Source organism: Haliotis cracherodii, unplaced genomic scaffold, assembly GCF_022045235.1.
Source record: "Haliotis cracherodii isolate W230 unplaced genomic scaffold, xgHalCrac1.p SCAF_17, whole genome shotgun sequence".
NCBI classification, from domain to species: Eukaryota; Metazoa; Mollusca; class Gastropoda; order Lepetellida; family Haliotidae; genus Haliotis; species Haliotis cracherodii.
Genome location: NW_027266272.1, coordinates 23850348 through 23875233, shown reverse-complemented (window position 1 = coordinate 23875233; position 24886 = coordinate 23850348). Strand labels below are relative to the sequence as shown.

The window sequence follows — 24886 nt, the reverse complement described above, 5'->3', positions numbered from 1 at the left end:
CTTGGATTTCCCACAATGCACTCTGTCGAGAACCGACAGGATAAAATTTCCCAAATCCTCATGTTTATACTATCTTTCTGTGTCCAATATATATAATAAAAATTTACCGCAACATATATAATGTGTATATAGTATCATTTGTAGGCTTCGGAAATGATTATATCATTTTATTCGTACACTAAAACGAAACATATTCGAAAACTTTGACCCGGAAGTCCTTTAAATCTCAATGTGGAAGGCTCGAGCGTGGCAATTGTCAATTTCTGATGAAACAGTGTATTTATCTGCTAGGCCAGTGTGTGAGGTATAGTCGCTTAGCTCCCTTGACGGGATTTCACCGGATTAGCGCATGCATATCGTCCACTAGTCGACAGTATATAAAGGCCAGAGATCCTGAGTGGGGATCAAAGAGAGAAAAGGAGAAGAGAAGCTCGATATTGCGAAACCTTACGAAAATGGATCCACAGATAGAAGCCGTGTTAGCCCCATTCCGAGCATCGGTCAAGGAACAGGTAATTACTAGCATATTGCATGTTGACGTATACTTGATTCACACTGAATATTTGCTAGAAACCATACCAAGAAAGTTGGTTGTTCTTCAATACTCATTTTACATGTTTTAGGATAAAAATAACAAGATGAATAGATCTAGCAAGATGGATAGTTAACGACGAGTTAAATTTGTTTTCTGTTTTATGATGAATACAGCCAGAGAAGAATTGCCAAAATATTGCAAAATTAAATTCTCTATCTATGTTGCTATTGCAAGAGGTTATAACTTGCTATATGATCACGATAAGTGGAGTATTTTGGGACTGGGGCGAGTCCCAATTTACTACCTGGGTACCCACCCACCTTATTACCCGACCCTAACCGGATACCCGTTGTAGGTCTCATATGTCTGATTGGGAATGGTTTCACTGTAGCCCTGGCAAAATGTATTTGGAAACTTGTATAAAACGATCTGCTCATGCATACACTGAAGTTGACTGAACATGCTAAAGGTTTATCTTTATTCAAACATATAACGTCAGAAAGAATGGGTGCATAGTCAGAAGGAAATGCGAACAATAGTCACTTAAAGTGTACTTATAGTTCTAGATACTTTTTGCCATTAAACAATATATCACGTGACTAACGACAGGTCCAGGTAGTCCTGTGGGTACCCGGGTCCTACTCAGTACCCACCCGAATAACCCGTCCCAGCCCTAGAGTATTTATATATGGTTGGAATTATTTACAAAAATCCAAGGCTTATGATAATGCTCATATGTTAAACGATCATCAGATCTACTCACATTTACGAGACTGATTATAGAATTTTCATATGAGAGAGATAGAGTTTCCACTAGGTATCATACACAAAGTAGGCATGTTTACTGTGTTTGAGAATTCAGTTAACAGGTTAAGTCAGTAAACATGAAATATAGAAAGATAGAATATCGTCTAAACTGACTGATCTAACCATGCGAACAAACCAGTCGTATTTATCATGTACATCTGCTTAACCATATTAGCAGCGATAGAAACTTACAGTTTTAGCCCACTAGCTCTTAGTAATAATGATAACATAAAGCAAAAAACCCAAAACGGCAAATTTCTACTAGTCCTTAGGATACCTTAGCTATTGGGCAGTTTGGCAAGGACTATGAGACTAGTTCTAATTTCTAATGCTGATAAACCATGTACCATGTGTTAAGAAAACAAAGATTGATAAAAGCATAAACACGATAAATGGTAAAGTTTACAAGATGCTCATGATGCTGGGGAAATTATTTGACTCTAAGGATTGGAAGACAAGTAAGAAAAGAAGCATCGAAATGCATCATTTTTTATTTCCGACTTATTGTGGGTTTATTGATTAGAAATTAAAATAAAGAAGGATAAATGCTCTCTTAAAAGTAACTTCCTCGTGAAGATATCAGAGATTTTGAGATGAGGAGGACATGGTGGAAGTATGATGTGACATGCTTAGGGCCATGTGTTGAAGATTAGGAATATGCTTAAGTAAAACTAATGAGTGATGTATGAAGTTTTAGAGTCAATTTACTCATCTAAATAAGGAACCCTCCAAAAAGTTAATGTCCTTCATAATATGGACGATGTATGCTTCGAAACTTAGCAGCTTGTGGGCCTCTGTCATGGGGTCTGTGTGTATATAAATTTTACAAATGATCGGTGATGAAGTGTTCACCCTGTTTAAACTATAGATATATGTTGATGAAGATGATGAATGCTGTGTTGTTTTTAGTTCAGTTTGTATTTATCAACATTTTGTATTATTTTGATTTATTATGATTAATGAGACACTATGAATGTGCCTGGGGGACAAGTCTTAATGACTTCCTGCGTTATGACTCCTGTGTGGTTATCTCAGGCAGGGGACAGCATTATCACATCAGGCATGTTGTATTCCTTTATTTTGTTTTGTCTGCTTACCCCAAAGTTTGCAATCAAAATTGAGAATCAGTTGGTTGTTTTGTCACTTCTATCATGTGTCTATGTCTTTTAAATAATTTCATGATAATAAAAAAATCCTAAGGAGTTCATTGTGTGAAGGCAAGTTACTCTTGGACATTTAAAGAAAAACTTTGTGTAGTGTTTGTTTTTTCATTCTAAGACGTGTATGTCTTGTTTCATTTCATCCTATTGTCATAGCGACTGATTTACGACACCCATTGTCTGAAGAACATTTAATTGCAAAGGCTCATTACCCTGGAGCCATGACATCTATATGCCTTGAAACACTTAATTGCTGTTATTTATAAGATGCTAATCCTATTTGTTAATCCCCATTTTTGTGTACATCGACCGTCTGCCATCCTGAACGAGATGTGCAAGTATGTCACTGATGATTTACTGTTTACACTTTACACTATATAGGCTGGGGTGCTCCGGGGCACCTAGACAACAACCACTACCACTATGTGCTGACCTGGCACAAAGTGTCTTTTGTATGTATATATCTACATGTATAAATTAAAACTGTATATACTGCAAGCCATCGTCTCCAAGTTGTCACTTAAGACTGAGAACCATACGTCGGCCCCTTGCATATATGAGTATGGAAATTATATATTAATCAATGTTAGACCACATGCGTTGTTACTATAATTCACTTCAATATTTTTTATGCACATTAAGTGGTGGCTATAAGCATGTTGTGAGATGTGATATAAAGATAGGTATCCTCATAGTTCATGATACTTTGAAGTCTTTGAATCCATCTTCCCCATATAAATGTCAGATATCCTTTGCCGTAGCTAAGTTAGTTATTTCTGTAAATGGGCCATGATAGACTTTGCTCATCACCTGATTGTAACCTGCCCATAAACCAATCTCCTAAAATCACATCGTTCACTCCCTGGGACTTAATTGCCTGATAATTATTAAGTCTGTCAAGGCCACTCCCTCAATTGCTTTGGGCTAGTCCTCATTAACAATGTGTCAGTGAGCTAATGATTGCCGGCAAGGTTAGATTATTAAAGTTTATTAAACCAATAAACATGATGAATATCTGCCAAAATTATTTTCTTACGTTTCTTGTTTTACCATGTTTACAGATGCAGGTTCGCATGTCCTAAATTTTGCGAAACTGAAAACAAAACTATAAAAATAAGTTTTCAAGTTTAGCCTTTTTGTATGTTAAAATTTTGTATTTGTTCAACTATGAGCAGGTAAGCATGCTACTTTTCATACATGTCATATGTGATGGCTGTTTGAGAAAGGACCGCCTCCGTGGTCAAGTGGTAGAGCGTCCGCCCGGAGAGCGGAAGGTCCGGGGTTCGATCCCCGTCCGCGTCATACCAAAAGACGTTAAAAGATGGTACTTGTTGTTACCCTGTCTGGTGCTCGGCATTAAAGGGGCTAAAACAAGGACTGGTCGGCTCGAAGTCAGTATACTGTGTCTGAGTGGGGTATTCATGTTAAACTGCGGCATGGTATCTCAGTGAGCTAGCACTATAAATTGACATCAGTCCGAACTAGTACACATGGTACAAGCAGCCACACAAACACACACACGTACATGCACGTCACTGTATAAGTGCAATAATCTTGGACGCGACGTTAAACCCCATTTCACCTCACCTGTTTGAGAATGACTTCAATTCACAAGAATGTTTTAGACAGTAACCTGACACCTCACAATCACTATGTAACTGTGGTAACAATTCCCATGGTTCCTCTTAGTTATGTGTCTTTGGCCTTATGGACAAAAGGAAACTTAAGACCTTGAGTCCACTTCCTACTTGTACAGAATAATAAACAGACCCACCTACTCCGTAAGTTAAAATACTAGTAGCTTCTGATGCCCAGCTGTGCCCAGTGCCTCATACTCCATGTAAAAAACATCTTCCTGCCTTAACCTTCAAGGGTGTTGCGGATTGGTTGGGTAGCCTAAGTGTTCGCTACCCAACCCAAGACCAGGGTTCGATTCCCGAAATGGGTACAATTTGTGAAGCCCATTTCTGGTGTCCCTTCCAGTGATATTGCTGGAATTTTGCTAAAAGGGGCGCAAAATCACTCGCTCATCAGTGTTGCATTTATGGGTGTTTTGCTTTATTAATGTGAATTTTATGGAACACAATTTCATATTTTTGTCTCTGCGGTCAACTGCCAGGGCAATCTCATTAAAATCAGACCTTAGTTTTCGCTACCGCTAAACAAAGATCTGAAGACATCCAATTAGGGGTTACGTCAGAACGACCTTTCATCCGACCAATGAGAGCGTCGCGTACCAGATCATGAAAGTGACAGTTGGAATGTGATTTCTAATCATACAACCTAGAAAACTTTTACACGGGGTATTCCGAACGATAGTTACAGGTTTAACGACTGAATCCATACAATGTAGCCATTCCAGAATGTTCTTTTGTTTAGCATGTTTAGGTTTCAAATTTGTAATCGAGAATTTGTCAAAATATGTTTTTAAGCGTAGTCGCCAATTTGAAATTAGTGCCGTAAAGCATGAAAAAGCTGCCTTCTGATTTGTCATTGTCTTGGTCGGTCGAAGTTCGCGCAAGGTCGGTCTGACGTGGCTCGTAATGGGATGTCCTCAGATCTATGTTTAGCGGTAGTGAGAACTAAGGTCTGATTTTAATGAGATTGCTGCCAGTGTTAGCTATGCCGACCTATGACAAATGTATGACTGGTAGTGAATTATTAACATAAAGTGGATATGAATTTTGTAGTAAGATTGTCAACTTCACCTAACATTGCATGATTATTAACACAAATCTTGGAAAGACAGACAAACATTAGCAATCAGTTTGACATAGCCATTAAATTACATGTTATTTGTTTTCCAGGGTGATATAGTTCGGAAACTGAAGTCTGAAAAAGCTACTGACATCGATGTGCAGAGAGCTGTGGCAGAGCTAAAACACCGCAAAAGGGCTTTGGAAGAGAAGGTAGGGAGGATCTCGATTGACTGGTCTGATTGACATGTCTTATACTGCAGTCAGTGTTATGGCAGATATTTATCCCGGCCTAGAAATAATCCAATCTTTACCATGCAGACCAGTGGTTGATAAAATGAGCAATCCTAGCGCCACATCACCCATAACTCCTCTGCTTACGACAGTCATAACGCTACGATTGCTTTGTGGATTAGGCCACTTTCGCAGTAAGAGTGATCTTAACTCTATGATGATCGTAATGCCCATACTTTAACATAGACTTACGACAGTGGTAGTGCTACGATGGCGTGTGAAACGAAGCACAGCGTCCACTTGCACGAAGCAATCTAACGCTACAATGTTCGTAACTCCCAGCACTTGGTTTTGGTTTGTCAGCGCTATACACCTCCCAGATTTAACAATTCTACTGTGCAGAGTATGACTGGAATACATGAAATACAGTCACAACTAAACAGTGCCCTTAGACCATGTAGACCCTCACTGGGGCCATGAGGTAGCCCAGTGGTTAAAGCGTTCATTTGTCACACTGAAGACCCGGGTTCGATTCCCCAAGTGGGTTCAATGTGTGAAGCCCATTTTCTGGTGTCCCCCACCATGATATTGCTTGAATATTGCCTAAACTAGTAAAAGCTACTTAAAATCATAACCACTCACTCGACCCACCCACACACACACTCGACCCACCCACCCACTTACTCGACCCACCTCACTCTCTAACCTCTGTAGGGGCGGTCGGGTAGCCTAGTGGTTAAAGCGTTCGCTCGTCATGCCGAAGACCCGGGTTGATTCCCGACATGGGTACAATGTGTTAGGCCCATTTCTGGTGTCCCCTGCCGTGATATTGCTGGAATATTGCTAAAAAGGGCGTAAAACCCATCTTCCGTTAGTTAACTAACTTTTCAAGTCCAGTTTCCACCCTTGCCTAACTAAGTGTTTCGGTATTATGGTATTATGGAGTTACATTTTGGCTGAACTAACGAGTCTATGCATAGTCCAATCAAAATCGCGCAACGAAATCGAAATCCGGTTCGTAAACTGTCATGCAGATTTCGGTCGACTGCCTGATTTGCAAAGCATGAGCACTGCTAACTCGATGTCAACAGATATTTTCTAAATCTTTTCATGTTTTTAATCCAGGTGCTCACGTGATCTGATGCACTTCTCGATGTAAGACTCGATGTATCACAATATAGAACTTGATTATCGATCATATCGTCTTAACTGGGCGCCACCATTTTGTTTGAAGCAAATGCAAGAGATACAAGAGGTGGAATCTGATTTTGTCCATAGGAGAGGTATAGAAGCGACATAACTGGTAATAGCCACTGGTGGCGCTACGATCGAGCCCAGGAATTCCAGCCGAGTTCAGCAAGGGTGGAAACTGGACTTTTAATGTCAGTTAACTCTCTTGCCTCGGGAAGATGCGTAAAACCACACTCACTCACTCTAACCTAACCTAATGTTTGTATTCTCCAGGAGTTGGCACTGGCACCGAAGGATGACTTTGACCGAGGGAAAATGGAGGATTTGTTAAAACAAAGGTTCTTCTACGACCAGTCATTTGCCATATATGGAGGTTAGTGACGACCACAACCAAACGTTCATGAGATTGACGATAGAGCTTTGGTATTTGTGTATGATACTTGAGAAACCCTGAGGCTGGTTGTACATTAAATGATGGTAATGAGATTGGTTAAAGTGTTAGCCGAAGACCCGGGTTCGATTCCTGACATGGTTACAATGTGTTCCCCGCCTTGAAATTGCTGGAATATTGCTAAAAGCGGCATAAAACCAAACTCACATGGTTAAAGCGTTAAATCGTCAAGCCAAAGATCCTAGTTCGATTCCTGACATGGGTACAATGTATCCCCCGCCTTGATATTGCTGGAATATTGCTAAAAGCGGCGTAAAACCAAACTCACATGATTAAAGCATTAGTTCGTCTAGCCGAAGATCCTGGTTCCATTCCCGAATTGGGTACAATGTGATATTGCTGGAATATTGCTAAAAGCAGCGTAAAACTAAACTCACATGGTTAAAGCATTAGTTCGTCTAGCCGAAGATCCTGGTTCGATTCCCGAATTGGGTACAATGTGATATTGCTGGAATATTGCTAAAAGCGGCTTAAAACCAAACTAACTCACTCACTTGTTTTTTGGTATCATATGTGTTATCTAAATCGACTGTGCATTTGTGCAGTTTTACTATATTAATGTCTTCTTATGATTGAAGTCTCACAATTAGGGATGTCATTGTATATCATGATATGGACGTATCATTGCATTTTTAATATCCAGGATGTATCAATACACATACATTCATATATCTCAAATGTCCACAAAGTAATCCATGCATGGATGTGTCACTGCTCACCAGTTGCATGGCATCTATTGATTTCTTTCGGGACTTTCTGGTGTATTTTCTTAAAGTTCCTTCTCCGATATGTATCGATAATTGATCGATATTTATTGTCGTGTGCTGTGTGTGCTGCAGGTGTGAATGGCCTGTACGACTTCGGCCCCATGGGTTGTGCCGTGAAGGCCAACCTGCTGCAAACTTGGAGGAAGTTCTTCATTCTGGAGGAGCAGATGCTGGAAGTTGACACTGCCATGTTGACCCCTGAGGTTGTGCTCAAGTGAGTTGTCTCCCTTTGTCATTGAAGTGTTGTCTCCCAAGGGTTGTCTTCAACTGAGTTGTCTCCCTTTGATCACGGTTGTGTGTTGTCCCAAAATGGTGTTCTTAAGGGAGTTGTCTCCCTTGGTCCCCATTGATGTGTTTTCTGCCAAATTTTGACAAGTGAGTTGTCTCCCTTAGTTCATAATGCAATGTTGTCTTAAAGTGAGTTGTCTCCCTTTTTTCACAACAGAGCGTATCACCCAGATGTTGTCATCAAGTTAGTTGTCTCCCTTTGTTCCTAATGATGTGTTGTCTCAAATGTTGTCTTCAACTGAGTTGACTCCATCGGTTCACAATATCATGTTGACTTTCAAGGTCATGAGAGTCAGGGTTTTTACTGGATGCAAAATATGCATCCATATAATATGCATAATAGTCGTTAAGCTTTATTGTAGCCAGTTCATGCCTCTGTGTTTCAGAGCGTCAGGTCACGTTGACCGTTTCCAGGACTACATGGTCAAGGATTTAAAGAACGGAGAATGTTTCAGAGCTGATCATCTCATTGAAGGTGAAAAATAGTATTTTCCTTACCTCGACAGCGAATTATTTCACATGTACATGTGGTTATTTTGGATACAATTGTCATCATTCTGAGAAAACGATTTTGTGGTTTTATATGTATTCATCAGAATGACCTAGACCTGGGTTAGAACTGGTCTTCAGCAATTCGTGCTTGTCGTAAGAGGCGACTAACAGGATCGGGTGGTCAGGTTCGCTGACTTGGTTGATGCAAGGAATATTGTTGAATGCGGCGTAAAACAACAAACATTCAAAACAAGAATAACCATTTATTGTTTACTTTTAAACTTAGTATTGAGGATTGGGATATATTCTTAATTAGAATATTTGTCATACATACATATGACAAGAAATTCAGATTCAACAGCATCGTCATTGGAGATGTCCCTCATATTCCCTCTGTCAGAATTACCCAAGATGGATATTTACTCAAATGATTGCTATATCCAGAATAACTATTATTCAGGATCTTGTTGTGATGGACTCAGTATCCATGGTAACAGTATACATATGTTCTTGATTTACTTATAGCTCACCTGGAGAAACTGTTGTCTGACAAGAAAGCATCCGATGAAGTGAAGGAAGAAATCAGGAAGATCCTGCCGACAGTGAGTATTTGTAGTTATGTTTTGTTTGGTAAAAAACCCAACTATTATACACCTATAGTCAAAGCCTTTGATAACTAAACAACCTTGGTCATCATAGAATGACACATAAGATCAGCTTTGAAAGGAAGACTCTGATTGGCAGAAAATTAGGAATGCCATGCCACTTCCTGAATTTTAACATTGTTCTATATTCTGTTACCATTTCTAGACCAATCAGCAGTTTGATATTAGACACCTAGCATGTAACAGAGGAAATATTAACACTTTTTACAGTTCCTATGGGTGAACGATCGGCAGCCTTTCTAATGAATTAACATGTGGGCTATCGATGTATTCATACGCACATTTTTTGTGTGAAAAGGCTAAATATATTTAAAAGGGGTTTCCATAGCAAAAAGGAAACCTTTTTAACCAGCCAGAATCAAGCATTCTTCAATGTCATGGCAGAATGTGTTTATGAGTTTATTCCATCTGAGCATATGACATATTGAGTTTACAAACAGGTGTCAGAATTTAGTTTTTCCAAATGAAGTCAAGGGAAAGACCTGAATGGTAACAAAAGTTTCATAAAATTAGTAATATATACACAAATATGTTATGATCTGTTTGAGGGGCGGTCGGGTAGCCTAATGGTTAAAGCGTTAGTTCGTCACGCCGAAGACCTGGTTTTGATTCCCGACATGGGCACAATGTGTGAAGCCCATTTCTGGTGTCCCCCGCCGTGATATTGCTGAAATATTGCTAAAGAGGTAACTAATGTGATCGGGTGGTCTCGGTTGATACATGTCATGTGCGTGGATCAATGCTTATGATGTCATTCACTGGATTGTCTGATCCAGATTCGATTATTTACAGCCTGCTGTCATATAGCTTGAATATCGTTAAGTGCAGTGTGAAACAACAAACAAATGCACTGTGCACACCTCTCTAGCAGACACTTAACTTGCAAGCTGATCACTCAGCCAAGTCGTACTAGGTGAACACACCCTTTTTTTAAGACCTGGCTCCTCAGATTTTATGGGGGGACACGGGTGGCCCAGTCATCTAAGGCGCCGCGATTCGCTGTGCAGAGTTGCGTCTCTTGGGCACGCCAGAAACCTATGATTTGTGGGTTCGAATCCCGGTTCGCCCCAAGTATGTTTCTAGGTTTGTCAGCACCATACCCATGCTCGTTGGTTTCACCGAAGCGGTAAACGTCTTAGACCTGCATCACTTCGGGCTTTCCTCCCACATTAAGCTGACACGCCGTGATATAACTGGAATACTGTTAAAAGCGGCGTTAAACCCAACTCCCTCACTCACTCAGATTATATGGGCTTTGCTCAACTCTTGAACCACACAGACAATTAACATGTCCTTGTATTCCTAGATTGACGGTATGAGCAAGGATGACATGGGAGAATGCCTCCGCAAGTACAACATGAAGTCACCCGTCACCGGCAATGATCTGTCCGACCCCATGGAGTTCAACCTGATGTTTGCCACGTCCATCGGCCCTACTGGCCAGCTCAAGGGGTAGGTTTACCAGAAGAAGATTAAAATGGTTTCAGACAAAGAACCAATGACATTTTCTCTACACTAAAGGAACAGATATTTAATTTCGTATGGTCATTTTCATAATTATTCTGCTTCATTACCTAATGTTTCATCACTCGACAAATCCATGTATTCTTGTGCAGTATGTTACTGGCCCATCTTCCTGAGGCAAGGGAATTAACTGACTATAAAAGTCCAGTTTCCATCCTTGCGAAACTAGGCTGGAATTATGGAGTTACAGTTTGGCTGGACTAACGAGTCTATGCATAGTCCAATCAAAATCGCCAAACGAAATCAACATCCGGTTCGCAAACAATATGGATTACAACATACAGATTTCAGCCGACTGGAGGATTTGCAGAGGTTGTGTGACGTCAACTGGGCGTCGACAGATATTTTTCAAATCTTTTCATGTTTTTTAATCAACGTGCTCATTTAATTTCATGCATTTCGCGAGTTCAGACCAATTCTATTTCAATGTAGATCTTGATCATCTATCATATCGTATTGACCGGGCGCCACCATTTTGTTTGAAGCAAATGCAAGTGATATGAGAAGTGGAATCTGATTAGTCAATAGGAGACACATAGAAGGGACATAACTCATAAGAGTCACTGGTGGTGCTACCACCGAGCCTGGAAATTCTAGGCTAGTTCGGCAACGGTGGATACTGGACTTTTACAGTCGGTTAACTCCCTTGCCTCGGGAAGATGTCTACTGGCCATGTGACCATTAATATTGTGGTGGATGACCGCATTTCGGCAGCTTTGGCTCCCGAGAGTTTCCAAGGCTTTGGTCCTGCCCCACCTGAACATGCTGAAGCACATCTAACACATGTGGCGTTTCCTTGGGCAAGCGACTTTATTATTATGAATAAACCGTCAATACACAGTACACAGATATTAAGAAATGATGTGATATCCCCAGATCAGTCCCCATTGATGACCTGTTAAGATTCCGGGGTAGAATAGGTCTTCAGCAACCCATACTTGCCGTAAAAGGCGACTACCCTTGTTGTAAGAGGCGACTAATGGGATCGGGTGGTCAGACTCGCTGACTTGATTGATACATGTCATCGATCCCAATTGCGTAGATCGATGCTCATGATGTCAATCACTGGATTGTCTGGTCCAGGCTTGATTATGTTACAGACCGCCGTCATATAGCTGGAATATTGCTGAGTGTGGCGTTAAAAACAAACAAACAAAACATTGACACTCCACAAAGGGAGGTTTGAAACACATTCATTACCTAATTTCCACACTTCGAATTGTATGACTTCAAGACCACTGATGCAACATTAACTCTTAGACTGTACTTCACTTCATGATGATCTTCAAACTAATTCAGCAGTCTAAGGGTTAAACACTCACTCAACCTTTGCCTTTTGTTACAGGTTTTTGAGACCAGAAACGGCCCAGGGTATTTTTGTCAATTTCAAGAGGTTGTTGGAGTTTAATGCTGGGAAGCTGCCATTTGCTGGGGCGCAGATCGGCAACTCCTTCAGGAATGAGATCTCACCCCGATCAGGACTCATCCGAGTCAGGTAGATGTTTATTTGTCACTTAATGTCACAGGTCAGCAATATCAAATCGGCCTGGAAATAATATTGTCTTGGCCACGCAAACCAGTGGTTGATAAACGTCTCACAACCCTGTTTATCTTCATGCTGTAGAGAGTTTACGATGGCGGAGATCGAGCACTTCTGTGATCCAGACTTCAAGGATCATCCCAAGTTTGTGGACGTCGCGGACCTCGAGTTCCCACTGTACTCTGCCTGTAACCAGATGGACGGCAAGCCCCCAGAGGTCACCAAGATTGGCGTGGCAGTGAAGACAGTACGTATCAGTGAGACACAAGGTCCTGAATATCTGTTCAGTGGTTATAGGTTTGCTGGGTTTATAAATTCTGGTACGAGACCCGTGAAGATGCAGGGTAGAATAGGTCTTCAGCAACCCATGCTTGCCGTAAAAGGCGACTATGCTTGTCATAAGAGGCGACTAACGGGATCAGGTGGTCAGGCTCGCTGTCTTGGTTGATGCATGTTATCTCATCCCAATTGCATGGATCGATGCTCATGATGTCAATCACTGGATTGTCTGGTCCAGACTTGATTATTTATAGACAACCGTCATATAGCTTGAATATTGCTGAGTGCGGCGTTAAACAACAAACAAATACAAGTTCTGGTATGAGTGCATGTTTCCTATTTTCACAGAAGCTTTTGAATACAATTGTTTATTGGTACTAGAGGGGGCTTTTACTGGCAGTGATGAGAAAAAAGTCAGTGCGTCTGGTCAAGAATTATTCAAAATGTTGTCACTTTTTGTTTTGATTTTTGTAGTTGAAAAGTCCAGTCCGTTTTTTCAATGACCTACGCATTAAGTTCTCTGTGAGAATCATTCAGGGATTATTTTGCTAGTAATTTTTTCCCAGATCTGTTTAACTCATTTATGATAACAGATTTGTATTCAGATTCGTGACAGGTGTGACTTGACTCTGCCAGGGTGGTGGGTAGTTAGCGTACATCCATGTTCGTATATGATCTTGGATTATGTATCATCACTCTGTGTTTTCAGAAACTGGTAGCCAATGAGACCCTAGGCTACTTCATGGCACGGATTTTCCTGTTTTTGACCAAAGTTGGCGTTGACCCCAAGCGGTTCCGATTCCGACAGCACTTGTCCAATGAGATGGCTCACTACGCCTGTGACTGCTGGGACGCTGAGATGAAGACATCCTACGTATGTTAATATAAGTCTTACGAGGTGATGCTAAGATGAAGACATCCTACGTATGTTAATATAAGTCTTACGAGGTGATGCTGAGATGAAGACATCCTACGTATGTTAATATAAGTCTTACGAGGTGATGATGAGATGAAGACATCCTACGTATGTTAATATAAGTCTTACAAGGTGATGCTGAGATGAAGACATCCTACGTATGTTAATATAAGTCTTACGAGGTGATGCTGAGATGAAGACATCCTACGTATGTTAATATAAGTCTTACGAGGTGATGCTAAGATGAAGACATCCTACGTATGTTAATAAAAGTCTTACGAGGTGATGCTGAGATGAAGACATCCTACGTATGTTAATATAAGTGTTACGAGGTGATGCTAAGATGAAGACATCCTACGTATGTTAATATAAGTCTTACAAGGTGATGCTGAGATGAAGACATCCTACGTATGTTAATATAAGTCTTACAAGGTGATGCTGAGATGAAGACATCCTACGTATGTTAATATAAGTCTTACGAGGTGATGCTGAGATGAAGACATCCTATGTATGTTAATATAAGTGTTACGAGGTGATGCTGAGATGAAGACATCCTACGTATGTTAATATAAGTCTTACGAGGTGATGCTAAGATGAAGACATCCTACGTATGTTAATATAAGTCTTACGAGGTGATGCTGAGATGAAGACATCCTACGTATGTTAATATAAGTCTTACGAGGTGATGCTGAGATGAAGACATCCTACGTATGTTAATAAAAGTCTTACGAGGTGATGCTAAGTTGAAGACATCCTACGTATGTTAATATAAGTCTTACGAGGTGATGCTGAGATGAAGACATCCTATGTATGTTAATATAAGTCTTACGAGGTGATACTAAGATGAAGACATCCTACGTATGTTAATATAAGTCTTACGAGGTGATGCTGAGATGAAGACATCCTACGTATGTTAATATAAGTGTTACGAGGTGATACTAAGATGAAGACATCCTACGTATGTTAATATAAGTGTTACGAGGTGATGCTGAGATGAAGACATCCTACGTATGTTAATATAAGTGTTACGAGGTGATGCTGAGATGAAGACATCCTACGTATGTTAATATAAGTCTTACGAGGTGATGCTGAGATGAAGACATTCTACGTATGTTAATATAAGTCTCACGAGGTGATGCTAAGTTGAAGACATCCTACGTATGTTAATATAAGTCTTACGAGGTGATGCTGAGATGAAGACATCCTATGTATGTTAATATAAGTCTTACGAGGTGATGCTAAGATGAAGACATCCTACGTATGTTAATATAAGTCTTACGAGGTGATGCTGAGATGAAGACATCCTCGTATGTTAATATAAGTCTTACGAGGTGATGATGAGATGAAGACATCCTACGTATGTTAATATAAGTCTTACAAGGTGATGCTGAGATGAAGACATCCTACGTATGTTAATATAAGTCTTACGAGGTGATGCTGAGATGAAGACATCCTACGTATGTTAATATAAGTCTTACGAGGTGATGCTAAGATGAAGACATCCTACGTATGTTAATAAAAGTCTTACGAGGTGATGATGAGATGAAGACATCCTACGTATGTTAATATAAGTCTTACGAGGTGATGCTAAGATGAAGACATCCTACGTATGTTAATATAAGTCTTACGAGGTGATGCTGAGATGAAGACATCCTACGTATGTTAATATAAGTCTTACGAGGTGATGCTGAGATGAAGACATCCTACGTATGTTAATATAAGTCTTACGAGGTGATGCTGAGATGAAGACATCCTATGTATGTTAATATAAGTCTTACGAGGTGATGCTGAGATGAAGACATCCTACGTATGTTAATATAAGTCTTACGAGGTGATGCTAAGATGAAGACATCCTATGTATGTTAATATAAGTCTTACGAGGTGATGCTGAGATGAAGACATCCTACGTATGTTAATATAAGTCTTACGAAGTGATGCTAAGATGAAGACATCCTACGTATGTTAATATAAGTCTTACGAGGTGATGCTGAGATGAAGACATCCTACGTATGTTAATAAAAGTCTTACGAGGTGATGCTAAGTTGAAGACATCCTACGTATGTTAATATAAGTCTTACGAGGTGATGCTGAGATGAAGACATCCTATGTATGTTAATATAAGTCTTACGAGGTGATACTAAGATGAAGACATCCTACGTATGTTAATATAAGTCTTACGAGGTGATGCTGAGATGAAGACATCCTACGTATGTTAATATAAGTGTTACGAGGTGATACTAAGATGAAGACATCCTACGTATGTTAATATAAGTGTTACGAGGTGATGCTGAGATGAAGACATCCTACGTATGTTAATATAAGTGTTACGAGGTGATGCTGAGATGAAGACATCCTACGTATGTTAATATAAGTCTTACGAGGTGATGCTGAGATGAAGACATTCTACGTATGTTAATATAAGTCTTACGATGTGATGCTGAGATGACGACATCCTACGTATATAAATATAAGTCTTACGAGGTGATGCTAAGATGAAGACATCCTACGTATGTTAATATAAGTCTTACGAGGTGATGCTGAGATGAAGACATCCTACGTATGTTAATATTAATCTTATGAGGTTATTTCTAGGGCTGGGACAGGTAACTCGGGTACCTGGGTCGAGTGGGTACTGAGTAGGACCCGGGTACCCACAGGACTACCCGGACCTGTGGTTAGTCACGTGATATACTGTTTAATAACAAAAATTATCTAGGACTCTATGGTTACTATAAGTGACTAATGTTTGCATTCCTTCTGACTACAAATGTTTTTATAAAGATAAAATTTCAGTCAACTTCAGTTTATGCATTAAAAAAAGTGAAGTGCACTACTCCCCATGTCTTCATTCTTGAATCCAGAAAAGTGTTAAAAGCATATAAACAACAATTGTTACTTGTTACCATGGTTACTATGTTGACTCTTGTTTCAGGGTTGGATCGAGTGTGTGGGCTGTGCTGACCGGTCGTGCTATGACCTCACCCAACACACCAAGGCCACCAGCGTCAAGCTGGCAGCAGAGAGGAAACTGCCTGAACCAATATCCTTGTTAATCTAAGTTACACCCTGTGGGGATTCCAAGACAGACAGGTCCCTAGTACCTTATGCTTGTCTCCCTGTGGGGATTCTGGGGCGGAATAGGTCCCAAGTGTCCCATGATTGTCCCTGTGGGGATTCCGGGACGGATTAAGTCCCCAGTATCCAATGCTTGTCTCCCTGTGGGGATTCTGGGGCGGAATAGGTCCCTGGTACCTCATGCTTGTCTCCTTATTGGGATTCAAAGACAGACCAGATCCCCTGTACCTTATGCGTGTCTCCCTGTGGGGATTCTGGGGCGGAATAGGTCCCTAGTATCCCATGGCAGAATAGGTCCCCAGTGTCCCATTGCAGAATAGGTCCCCAGTGTCCCATGCTTGTCTCCCTGTGGGGATTCTGGGGCGAAATAGGTCCCCTGTGTCCCATGGCAGAAGAGGTCCCCAGTGTCCCATGCTTGTCTCCCTGTGGGGTTTCTTGGGTTGAATAGGTCCCCAGTGTCCCATGTTTGTCTCCCTGTGGGAGTTCTGGGGCGGAATAGGTCCCCAGTTTTCCATGCGTGTCTCCCTGTGGGGATTCAGAGGCAGAATGAATGGTAGCACAGTTGCAAGGTTGTCGGTTATGACATGGTAGACGACTTCCGGTTCATGTAGTATCAGTGATCAATAAGTGAATGGGATATTTGATACATTTTGTGGTGTATGTGTCCACCTTACACCATGCTAGTGACACATAGTTTGACACATAGTGAACATATTTGAGCAGTTTTACTGCTGTGGACATTTTTGTGTGGATAATCACCCTTTTTTACGATGAAATGAGCGATGCATACCTCCTGCACCTATTTTGAAACTACTGTTACTATGGTTACATGGATTATTCCCTAACGGTCCCACAAAACAATCAGCGTGTACGAGTGTGTGCCGGAGAAGGGCGGCCTGGGCAAGGCTTTCAAGAAAGATGCCAAGGCGGTGACAGCTCACTTGACTGGGATGAGTGGGGATGAGTTGTCTACCCTTGAACAGGCACTGCAGGATAAGGGGTAAGTTGATAGTGTGTATTGAACTGTATTGACTACAGTGTGCCTTTAGTCGTACAGAGTGGTGTCCCCTATGTGCCTTGGGTAATACAGAGTAGTGTTCCCTAGGTGCCTTGAGTAATACAGAGTGGTGTCCCCTTTGTGCCTTGGGTAGTACGGAGTGGTGTTCCCAAGGTGCCTTGAGTAATACAGAGTGGTGTCCCCTGGGTACCGAGGGTAGTACGGAGTGGTGCCCCCTAGATGCCTTGGGTAATACAGATTGGTGGCCCCCTTGATGCCTTGGGTAGTATAGATTGGTGCCCCCCTTGATGCCTTGGGTTGTACAGAGTTGTGTCCCCTTGATGCCTTGGGTAGTACAGAGTTGTGTCCCCTAGGTGCCTTGGGTAGTACAGAGTGGTGTCCCCTATTTCTGATCTGTGGTCTGTCAGGACCATGCCTGCACATACGATTCTTATAAACATGATAATCTCCAACTGTATGGGTAATACAGCAAGATATGAACATAGTTTATCATATTATTTATTAATTGTTTAGAGAACATTGTCTATATTTCAGTATTTCAGAATGTCCTACATGATATATTGAAGGTTTTATGTCAGGTTTAGTCGAAATGGTGGCATCTTGTGTTCGTAACTCGGCAACACAATTTACTTTTTCAGAGAAGCTGAGATTCAGGTGGATGGGCAGAAGTTTACTGTGAAAAAGGAAATGGTGACTTTCAAAAAATATGACAAAACCATTCATGGTAAGTCTTTCTAATAAACTGACAGTTGAAATCTTAAAAGGCCAGTACGTCAATGGTTCTGGTTGGTTGTCTGTCACACCTTTAGTTCATGCACGAATTCAAAACAACAGAACTCCGCACAGCAAAGCCCACAACCCAAGCTGTCGGTCATGTTTTTATGAGGCAAATTGAAGAGAGAGCTTGTGTGGTTTTTTTTACAAATTTGTTACTAAATACTAATTGCTAGCTTGATTGGATTAGAAGCCAGTGTTTATCTGCCAAGATTACAATATAAATGCCTTATCTGTATGAAGCCTATCAAGTTGCAGAAACAATGGAAGGGTATTCCTCCGTCAACTTCTAAGTAATGCCTTTCAAACAATTTATTCCTCGGAAGGAAGCACTTCCTGACCTGTTAATAAGCCTAATACCATGGTGTGGTAAATAGAGCCAGAACTTCTCTCGCGAAATAATGCTTCAGAAGGGTTGACTCACGAGCCCTTTAATCATAATACCGTATTCGACCTAATAAGCGCCCACAGTGATATTTGCTAATATATTGGCTAGTGAACAATCCCAATTGGCACCCTACCGATTGATCAATGTACACAAGTCTTATTTTTTCGTGTATAATACGCACTCGTGTGTTATATGCACCCTTAATTATGGGCAATTAAATTCTGGAAAAATATATCTGTCGTACATAAACATTTCAGGCTGTCAGTATAAAACACAAAATTTATCTTTCAACTCTAACCTATTCTAATAAGAGCCCCCTTGTTTCTAATTTTGAGAGCGCCCTGGCGCTTATTACGTCGAATACGGTATGTTCATAAGGATGTTGTGAAGAAGTCGGGGACGGTCGGGTAGCCTAGTGGTTAAAAGCGTGCGCCAAAGACCCGGTTCGATTGCTGACATGGGTACAATGTAGCTCATTACTGGTGTCAACCGCCATGACATTGCTGGGATATTGCTAAAAGCGGCGTAAAACCATACTCGCTGTACTCGCTGTGAAAAAGTCTTTTACATCAAGATACATTAAACTGTTGATGTGCCTCTGTGATGTAAGCATGTGTTCCCTCTTTCTGGGACAAACACCTGTGATTATGGGAAATATATGCCAACTGTACATTTCAGTGGAGGAGATTGTCCCATCTGTGATAGAACCCTCGTTTGGTATTGGGAGAATCATGTATTCGGTCTTTGAGCACAACTTTAAAGTCCGAGAAGGCGATGAGCAGAGAACAGTGAGTTTTTTGTTGTTGCATATTTGTCATATATTTTCACTGGCTGTTTGATACGTTTGATGATAAGTATGTGATAACAGTGTTTCACTGGGTATGTGGTTACATTTTATGATAACTATGTGATAACAGTGTTTCACTGGGTATGTGGTAACATTTTTTATTACCCACGTGGTGAAGATACAGGTGGTAAGATACTAAATCCGTACGTCACACGTGTGTCGTACAAGGTTGACCTTGTTTTATTCGTTTTGATTGGATAACCGTGACCTCTGTCACACCGGGACTACTTTTTTCATTCATAAAAAATCGCGAGACGTCATTCATTTTGCGATTACAAGGCAGAACTGAAGAAATTCATGAGAACGAGAGATATTTACAAACACTTTATTAAACCAAACAAGATAGTCACACGCATCAAATTCGGTTTGCATTCTATATAAGTTATGCATAGAGCTCCTACAGACATATAATCGAGCTAGATCTATAAATCGATTTACAATGTAAGACTGCCGATCGAGCGCGTCCCTTGAGCGTGACGCACCCGACCATTTTCGCAACTTTCAATTTGATTTAACGTAAGAGGATAAGCGTGGTGAAATGAAGTCTGTTTAAACTATCTGGACAGATATCGAGACTTACTTGGGATGATCCGGTTGTGCCATCGGTGTCCCCTTTGAAGCGTATGTTGTGGCGCTGTTTCGGGAGGTGTTGTTCATGAATGAACGAACACGACAGCACGACCAGATCACTTATAGTTCACAGTTCCGATACAAATCATTCGAAAACTCCGTGGAAGTGTGCCTGACTTCAGATTTTGTGGCCCCAAACATCCCAAATGTGAACAGTATCATTCCCTATCTCTAGCGTAAAACGCTGTGAGTGGATCGCGGTTGTCTTTTCTTATTCCGGTGGCGACCTTGCCCTTCGATCGTTCGAAGCTGTCACTGACATGCAAGCAGATTTGAGTTTGTTGATTTTCACGTCTTCAGTATATAGGGTGATACAGTTAACATGAATGTCTTTGGCGAACAGTCTGATTTCCCTCCTCCAAAATGGTACGGACATGATATAAATTCAGCTGATAGATCCATGAAACCGAACCACAGACGGGACCCCGGCAGTGTGATGCGTGTGACTGTTGGTCCGATATTCAAAGCGCGGCGCTGTTACATTTCAAATTTTCTTATCGGTGTCGTGCGTACTAACAACATGGCGCTTGAATTACGATAAGTTGAAGACTTTCTTCCAAAAGGATCTTGAGCGTCGGTGCTGGTTTGTTTGCAAACAGAACAGCAGGCGCATGTTGTTAATGTGTATGCATAAACATGTCAACAATGCCCATATTTGGTCATATATCAATATTCATGCGCAACCAGATTTTGCAACCGGTTTCAGTTTGGTCTGTCAATGAACGAAAGTTGTTATGTATTTACACTTAAATATATATTTAACGTGGGTAATAAATAAAATACCACACTCATTCTCGTTAGATACCATTTTTACGAAACTCGTGAACTTTCTATGGTATCTGACCTCGCTTTCGCTCGGTCAGATACCATAGAAAGTCCACTCGTTTCGTAAAAATGGTATCTAACGAGAATGAGTGTAGTATTCTCTATATGATAACTATGTGATAACAGTGTTTCACTGGGTATGTGGTAACATTTTATGATAACTATGTAACACGGGCAGTGTTGGTTCGAATCCCAGCTGGAACTCAACCCAAAAAGTACGAGAATCTGTACTTTACTAAGAAAGTATGACATTTGTTGCATTTGACCACTTTCTAAATGGCATTGTGTGTTCATAACTTTTAGCCATGGGAGCCGTGCCAATTTGCTCTTGTCAGAGGGGTACACTAAGTACATGATCTAGACTACCAGTTGTCGGACTTTCATTTTTGTGGGCGGCGGTCGGGTAGCCTAGTGGTTGAAGCGTTTGCTCGTAACGCTGAAGACCCGGGTTCGATTCCCGACATGGGTACAATGTGTGAAGCCCATTTCTGGTGTCGCCTGCCGTGATATTGCTGGAATATTGCTAAAAGCGGCATTAAACCATACTCACTCACCCACTCACTCATTTTTGTGGAAGCCTCAGTGGCTGAGTGGGTTAGATCGCTGACTTTGTGTGCTGGCGATTAGGTGCCTCATATTTGCTAAGTATGTGATAACAGTGTTTTACTGGGTATATGGTAACATTTTATGATATCTATGTAACACTGGCAGTGTGGCTTCGAATCCAGGATGGGACTAACCCCAAAAAGTACAAGAATCTGTTCTTTACTATGAAAGTGTTCTCCCAAATATGACATTTGTTATATGTGATACCAGTGTTTCACTGGGTGTGTGGTGACATTTGCCAGTGAGTATGTGATAGCAGTGACATGACAACATTGTATTGTGCAGTACCTGACGCTGCCGCCAATCATCGCCCCCTACAAGTGCTCCCTGCTGCCCCTCAGTAACAACCCAGACTTTGCCTCCTTCATCAAGCAGCTGTGTAAGTACATGGAATAACACTCAGAACACACCCAAGCAGGCTAGTCAACATCGTCTATATCACACAGGACATACAGTTTGTGATTTCTGATTTGTTTTAATTTTGTAAATGTAACAATCGGACCAGACAGTAGTAAGAAAAGATTTTAAAAAGGATTAAAACAAATCTTGGTTCTAAGGCACCGCCCACATCATCATAAAGTTTGACGCACAATTCGTTTTAAATTTCATTTAAAAAAAGTAAATAAATAAAATCCTGAAATATTCCAATCACAACCTTAGTCAAATATTGTATTCCAGTATTTTACTCATCAAGGAGTATTTACATCTCATAGCGGTTAAAGCTTTTGCTCGTCACGCCGAACACCCAGGTTCGATTCCACTCACTCACTCACTCACTCACTCACTCACTCACTCACTCACTCACTCACTCACTCACTCACTCACAATGAGCAGTGGGTTAGCCTGGTGGTTGAAGCAATTGCCTGGTTACACCGAAGGCTCAGGTTTGATTCCCAACATGAGTACAATGTGTGCAACCCATGTTTGGTGTGATAGTGTGGGAATATTGTTAAACAATGCACTCACTCACTATGTTTTCTTTAGCCCAACAACTGACTGAGTTAGACGTGTCACACAAAGTGGATGACAGTGGCGGCTCTATTGGACGCCGGTACGCCCGTACCGACCAGATTGCCATCCCCTACGGCATCACCATTGACTTCGACAGTCTGAAGACTCCGCACACCGCCACCCTCAGGGAGAGGGACACACTGAAGCAAGTCAGGGCACCGGTAGGTTACCATGGTTACTGGCTGCTATATTTAATTTACTAGATGATTACATAATGTTCTTTCTAAAGATTCCATTTGTCAACCGTACGTAAACTCAAACAAAATGAAACCTAAAAACTCATCTTTTCAAATTAATGTACTGTAAAATAGTACTGTCGTGTAGCGCTGTGAGCAACTTGTCCTTATACACACTGACACACGATTATTACGTCACAGAACTTGAGTATGGTATGTGACATCACTTCCAGTTGGTGCAGGGCAGTCGGGTAGCCTAGCGGTTAAAGCGTTTGCTCGTCATGCCGAAGACCCGGGTTCGATTCCTGACATGGGTACAATGTGTGAAGCCCATTTCTGGTGTCCCCCGCCGTGATATTGCTGGAATATTGCTAAAAGCGGCGTAAAACCATACTCACTCACTCACTCCAGTTGGTGCATGTTGTTTATTGTTGATAGTGTTTGGTTCACTCAACATTGTTGGGATTTATATCGGCCCACCTTTTGTTCATTGTGTTGTGGTGAAATTTAACAACTGGGAATAACGGCAATGTTCCTTTCCTCTGGTGGTGTGTTTGTAACTGGTGCCTTTTGATAGTTTGGGATTTTAAAAAAAAATATTTTTCGAGTTTCCATTGCAACGACTTTGACTTAGACTGAAAATGGCGGTAGTCCTCGTTTCCGGAGCAGATCTTGAAAACCTTACCATATGTCCTCACTAAATTTGGCACATAGATAGGTCTAGTGGTGAACTGGTGCCTTTTGATAGTTTGGGATTTTTAGCATGTTGTTTCTATCTCCAGATTGAAGAGCTACCCGAGATAGTGCGTGATTTGGCTGTGGGTCGGAGGACTTGGGAGAACGTTCTGAACAATTACCCCCTGTTTGAGCAGCAGGAGGCCAGTTCCAAGTGAACAACTACCACCCCCCGAACAATACGTGGCAGTGAAAGTTCATGAACAATTCTGAAGTGCCAAATGCCGTTTGGCACCCGCTTCTTGAGAAGCTGTGATACATAGAATGGAGGAAGGGACATGCTTTTCTATTTATGTGCATCACACAGCATGTGGGAGCCACAAAACGATCGACAGAGGTGTGTGCAGCTGTAGCAGTTGCCATGGTAACTGGAAATAGTTGCCTGGCAACATTGAACTTAAAAATGACGTCTGCCAACAAGTTCCATGACAACTTGCCATGGAAACGTTTGAAGTTCCTTAGACAACAATACCATGGCAACTTATATGGTTGTCCGGCAACAATTACCATGTCATGGATTCTGGCAGCTGTTGCCATGGTGATTTGAAATGGTTGCCTGGCAGAGGAAGGTGAAGGTAGTGAGACTCAGGAAAGATGAACAAGACAAAGGTGCTCAACGACCTCATATAGTCATCATTCCAGCAGGACTTGATGCAGGATTCACAAACTATCACGGCTCCTTTGCAGTGCAAGGAAAATTTACACACACTGAAACTTTACGAGCATGTGCAATGTTTACTGAAATTATTTTCCAAATTTATAATTTCATTCTTTATGGGAAGGGTTTCAAGGTATGTTCTGTTACATTTGTATGTAATAAACCACTCCATTTGAACCAATGTGTCCTCCTTGTTGTTATACCCCGCCCCAACGAAGTTGGCGGGGGATATAGAAATGGGTTCCGTCCGCGTGTGCGTGCATGTGCGTGTGTGCGTCCCAAAATCATTTCCAGAGCATAACTCAGAAACCGTTAAATATTTCTCTATGAAACTATGCATGTCTATCAGACTCATGCTAAACTGGAGCCTTTTGCTATTTAGGAATTTTATAAATTTATATTTTTTACGTTTCCATGGCAACAAGTTGGACTTAGGTTCTATAAGGGTGCTGTTCGTTTCTGGAGCGTAACTAAAAAAACATTAAATAATTTCTTACAAAACTTTGCATGTCTACTAGGCACATACTGAACTGGTGCCTTTTGCTATTAAGGAATTTTATAAATTTTTATTTTTTTGCGTTTCCATTGCAACAAGTTG

At 41.1% G+C, this 24886-nt stretch overlaps 1 protein-coding gene across 1 annotated transcript; it reads left to right on the top strand.

Annotated features, from left to right (window-relative positions):
- Positions 1–240: 240 nt before the first annotated feature.
- Positions 241–24659, top strand: LOC139464978 (glycine--tRNA ligase-like). The gene is made up of 17 exons (XM_071246622.1): positions 241–512; positions 5310–5411; positions 6897–6996; positions 7914–8055; positions 8516–8604; positions 9147–9223; positions 10593–10738; positions 12156–12305; positions 12435–12597; positions 13339–13503; positions 16478–16585; positions 17475–17620; positions 18277–18362; positions 19479–19588; positions 21994–22087; positions 22693–22880; positions 23678–24659. The coding sequence occupies exons 1-17, from the start codon at positions 267–269 to the stop codon at positions 23786–23788; spliced, it is 2223 nt and encodes a 740-aa protein (XP_071102723.1). The 5' UTR covers positions 241–266; the 3' UTR covers positions 23789–24659.
- Positions 24660–24886: the final 227 nt, after the last annotated feature.

Bases quoted from the DNA above. Each gene is read 5' to 3' on its own strand.
- LOC139464978 (XM_071246622.1), top strand. From the start codon at position 267: ATGAAACAGTGTATTTATCTGCTAGGCCAGTGTGTGAGGTATAGTCGC. The intron at 5,412-6,896 runs GTAGGGAGGATC...TGTATTCTCCAG, and splicing joins AAAGGGCTTTGGAAGAGAAG to GAGTTGGCACTGGCACCGAA. The intron at 17,621-18,276 runs GTAAGTTGATAG...TTACTTTTTCAG, and splicing joins CAGGCACTGCAGGATAAGGG to AGAAGCTGAGATTCAGGTGG.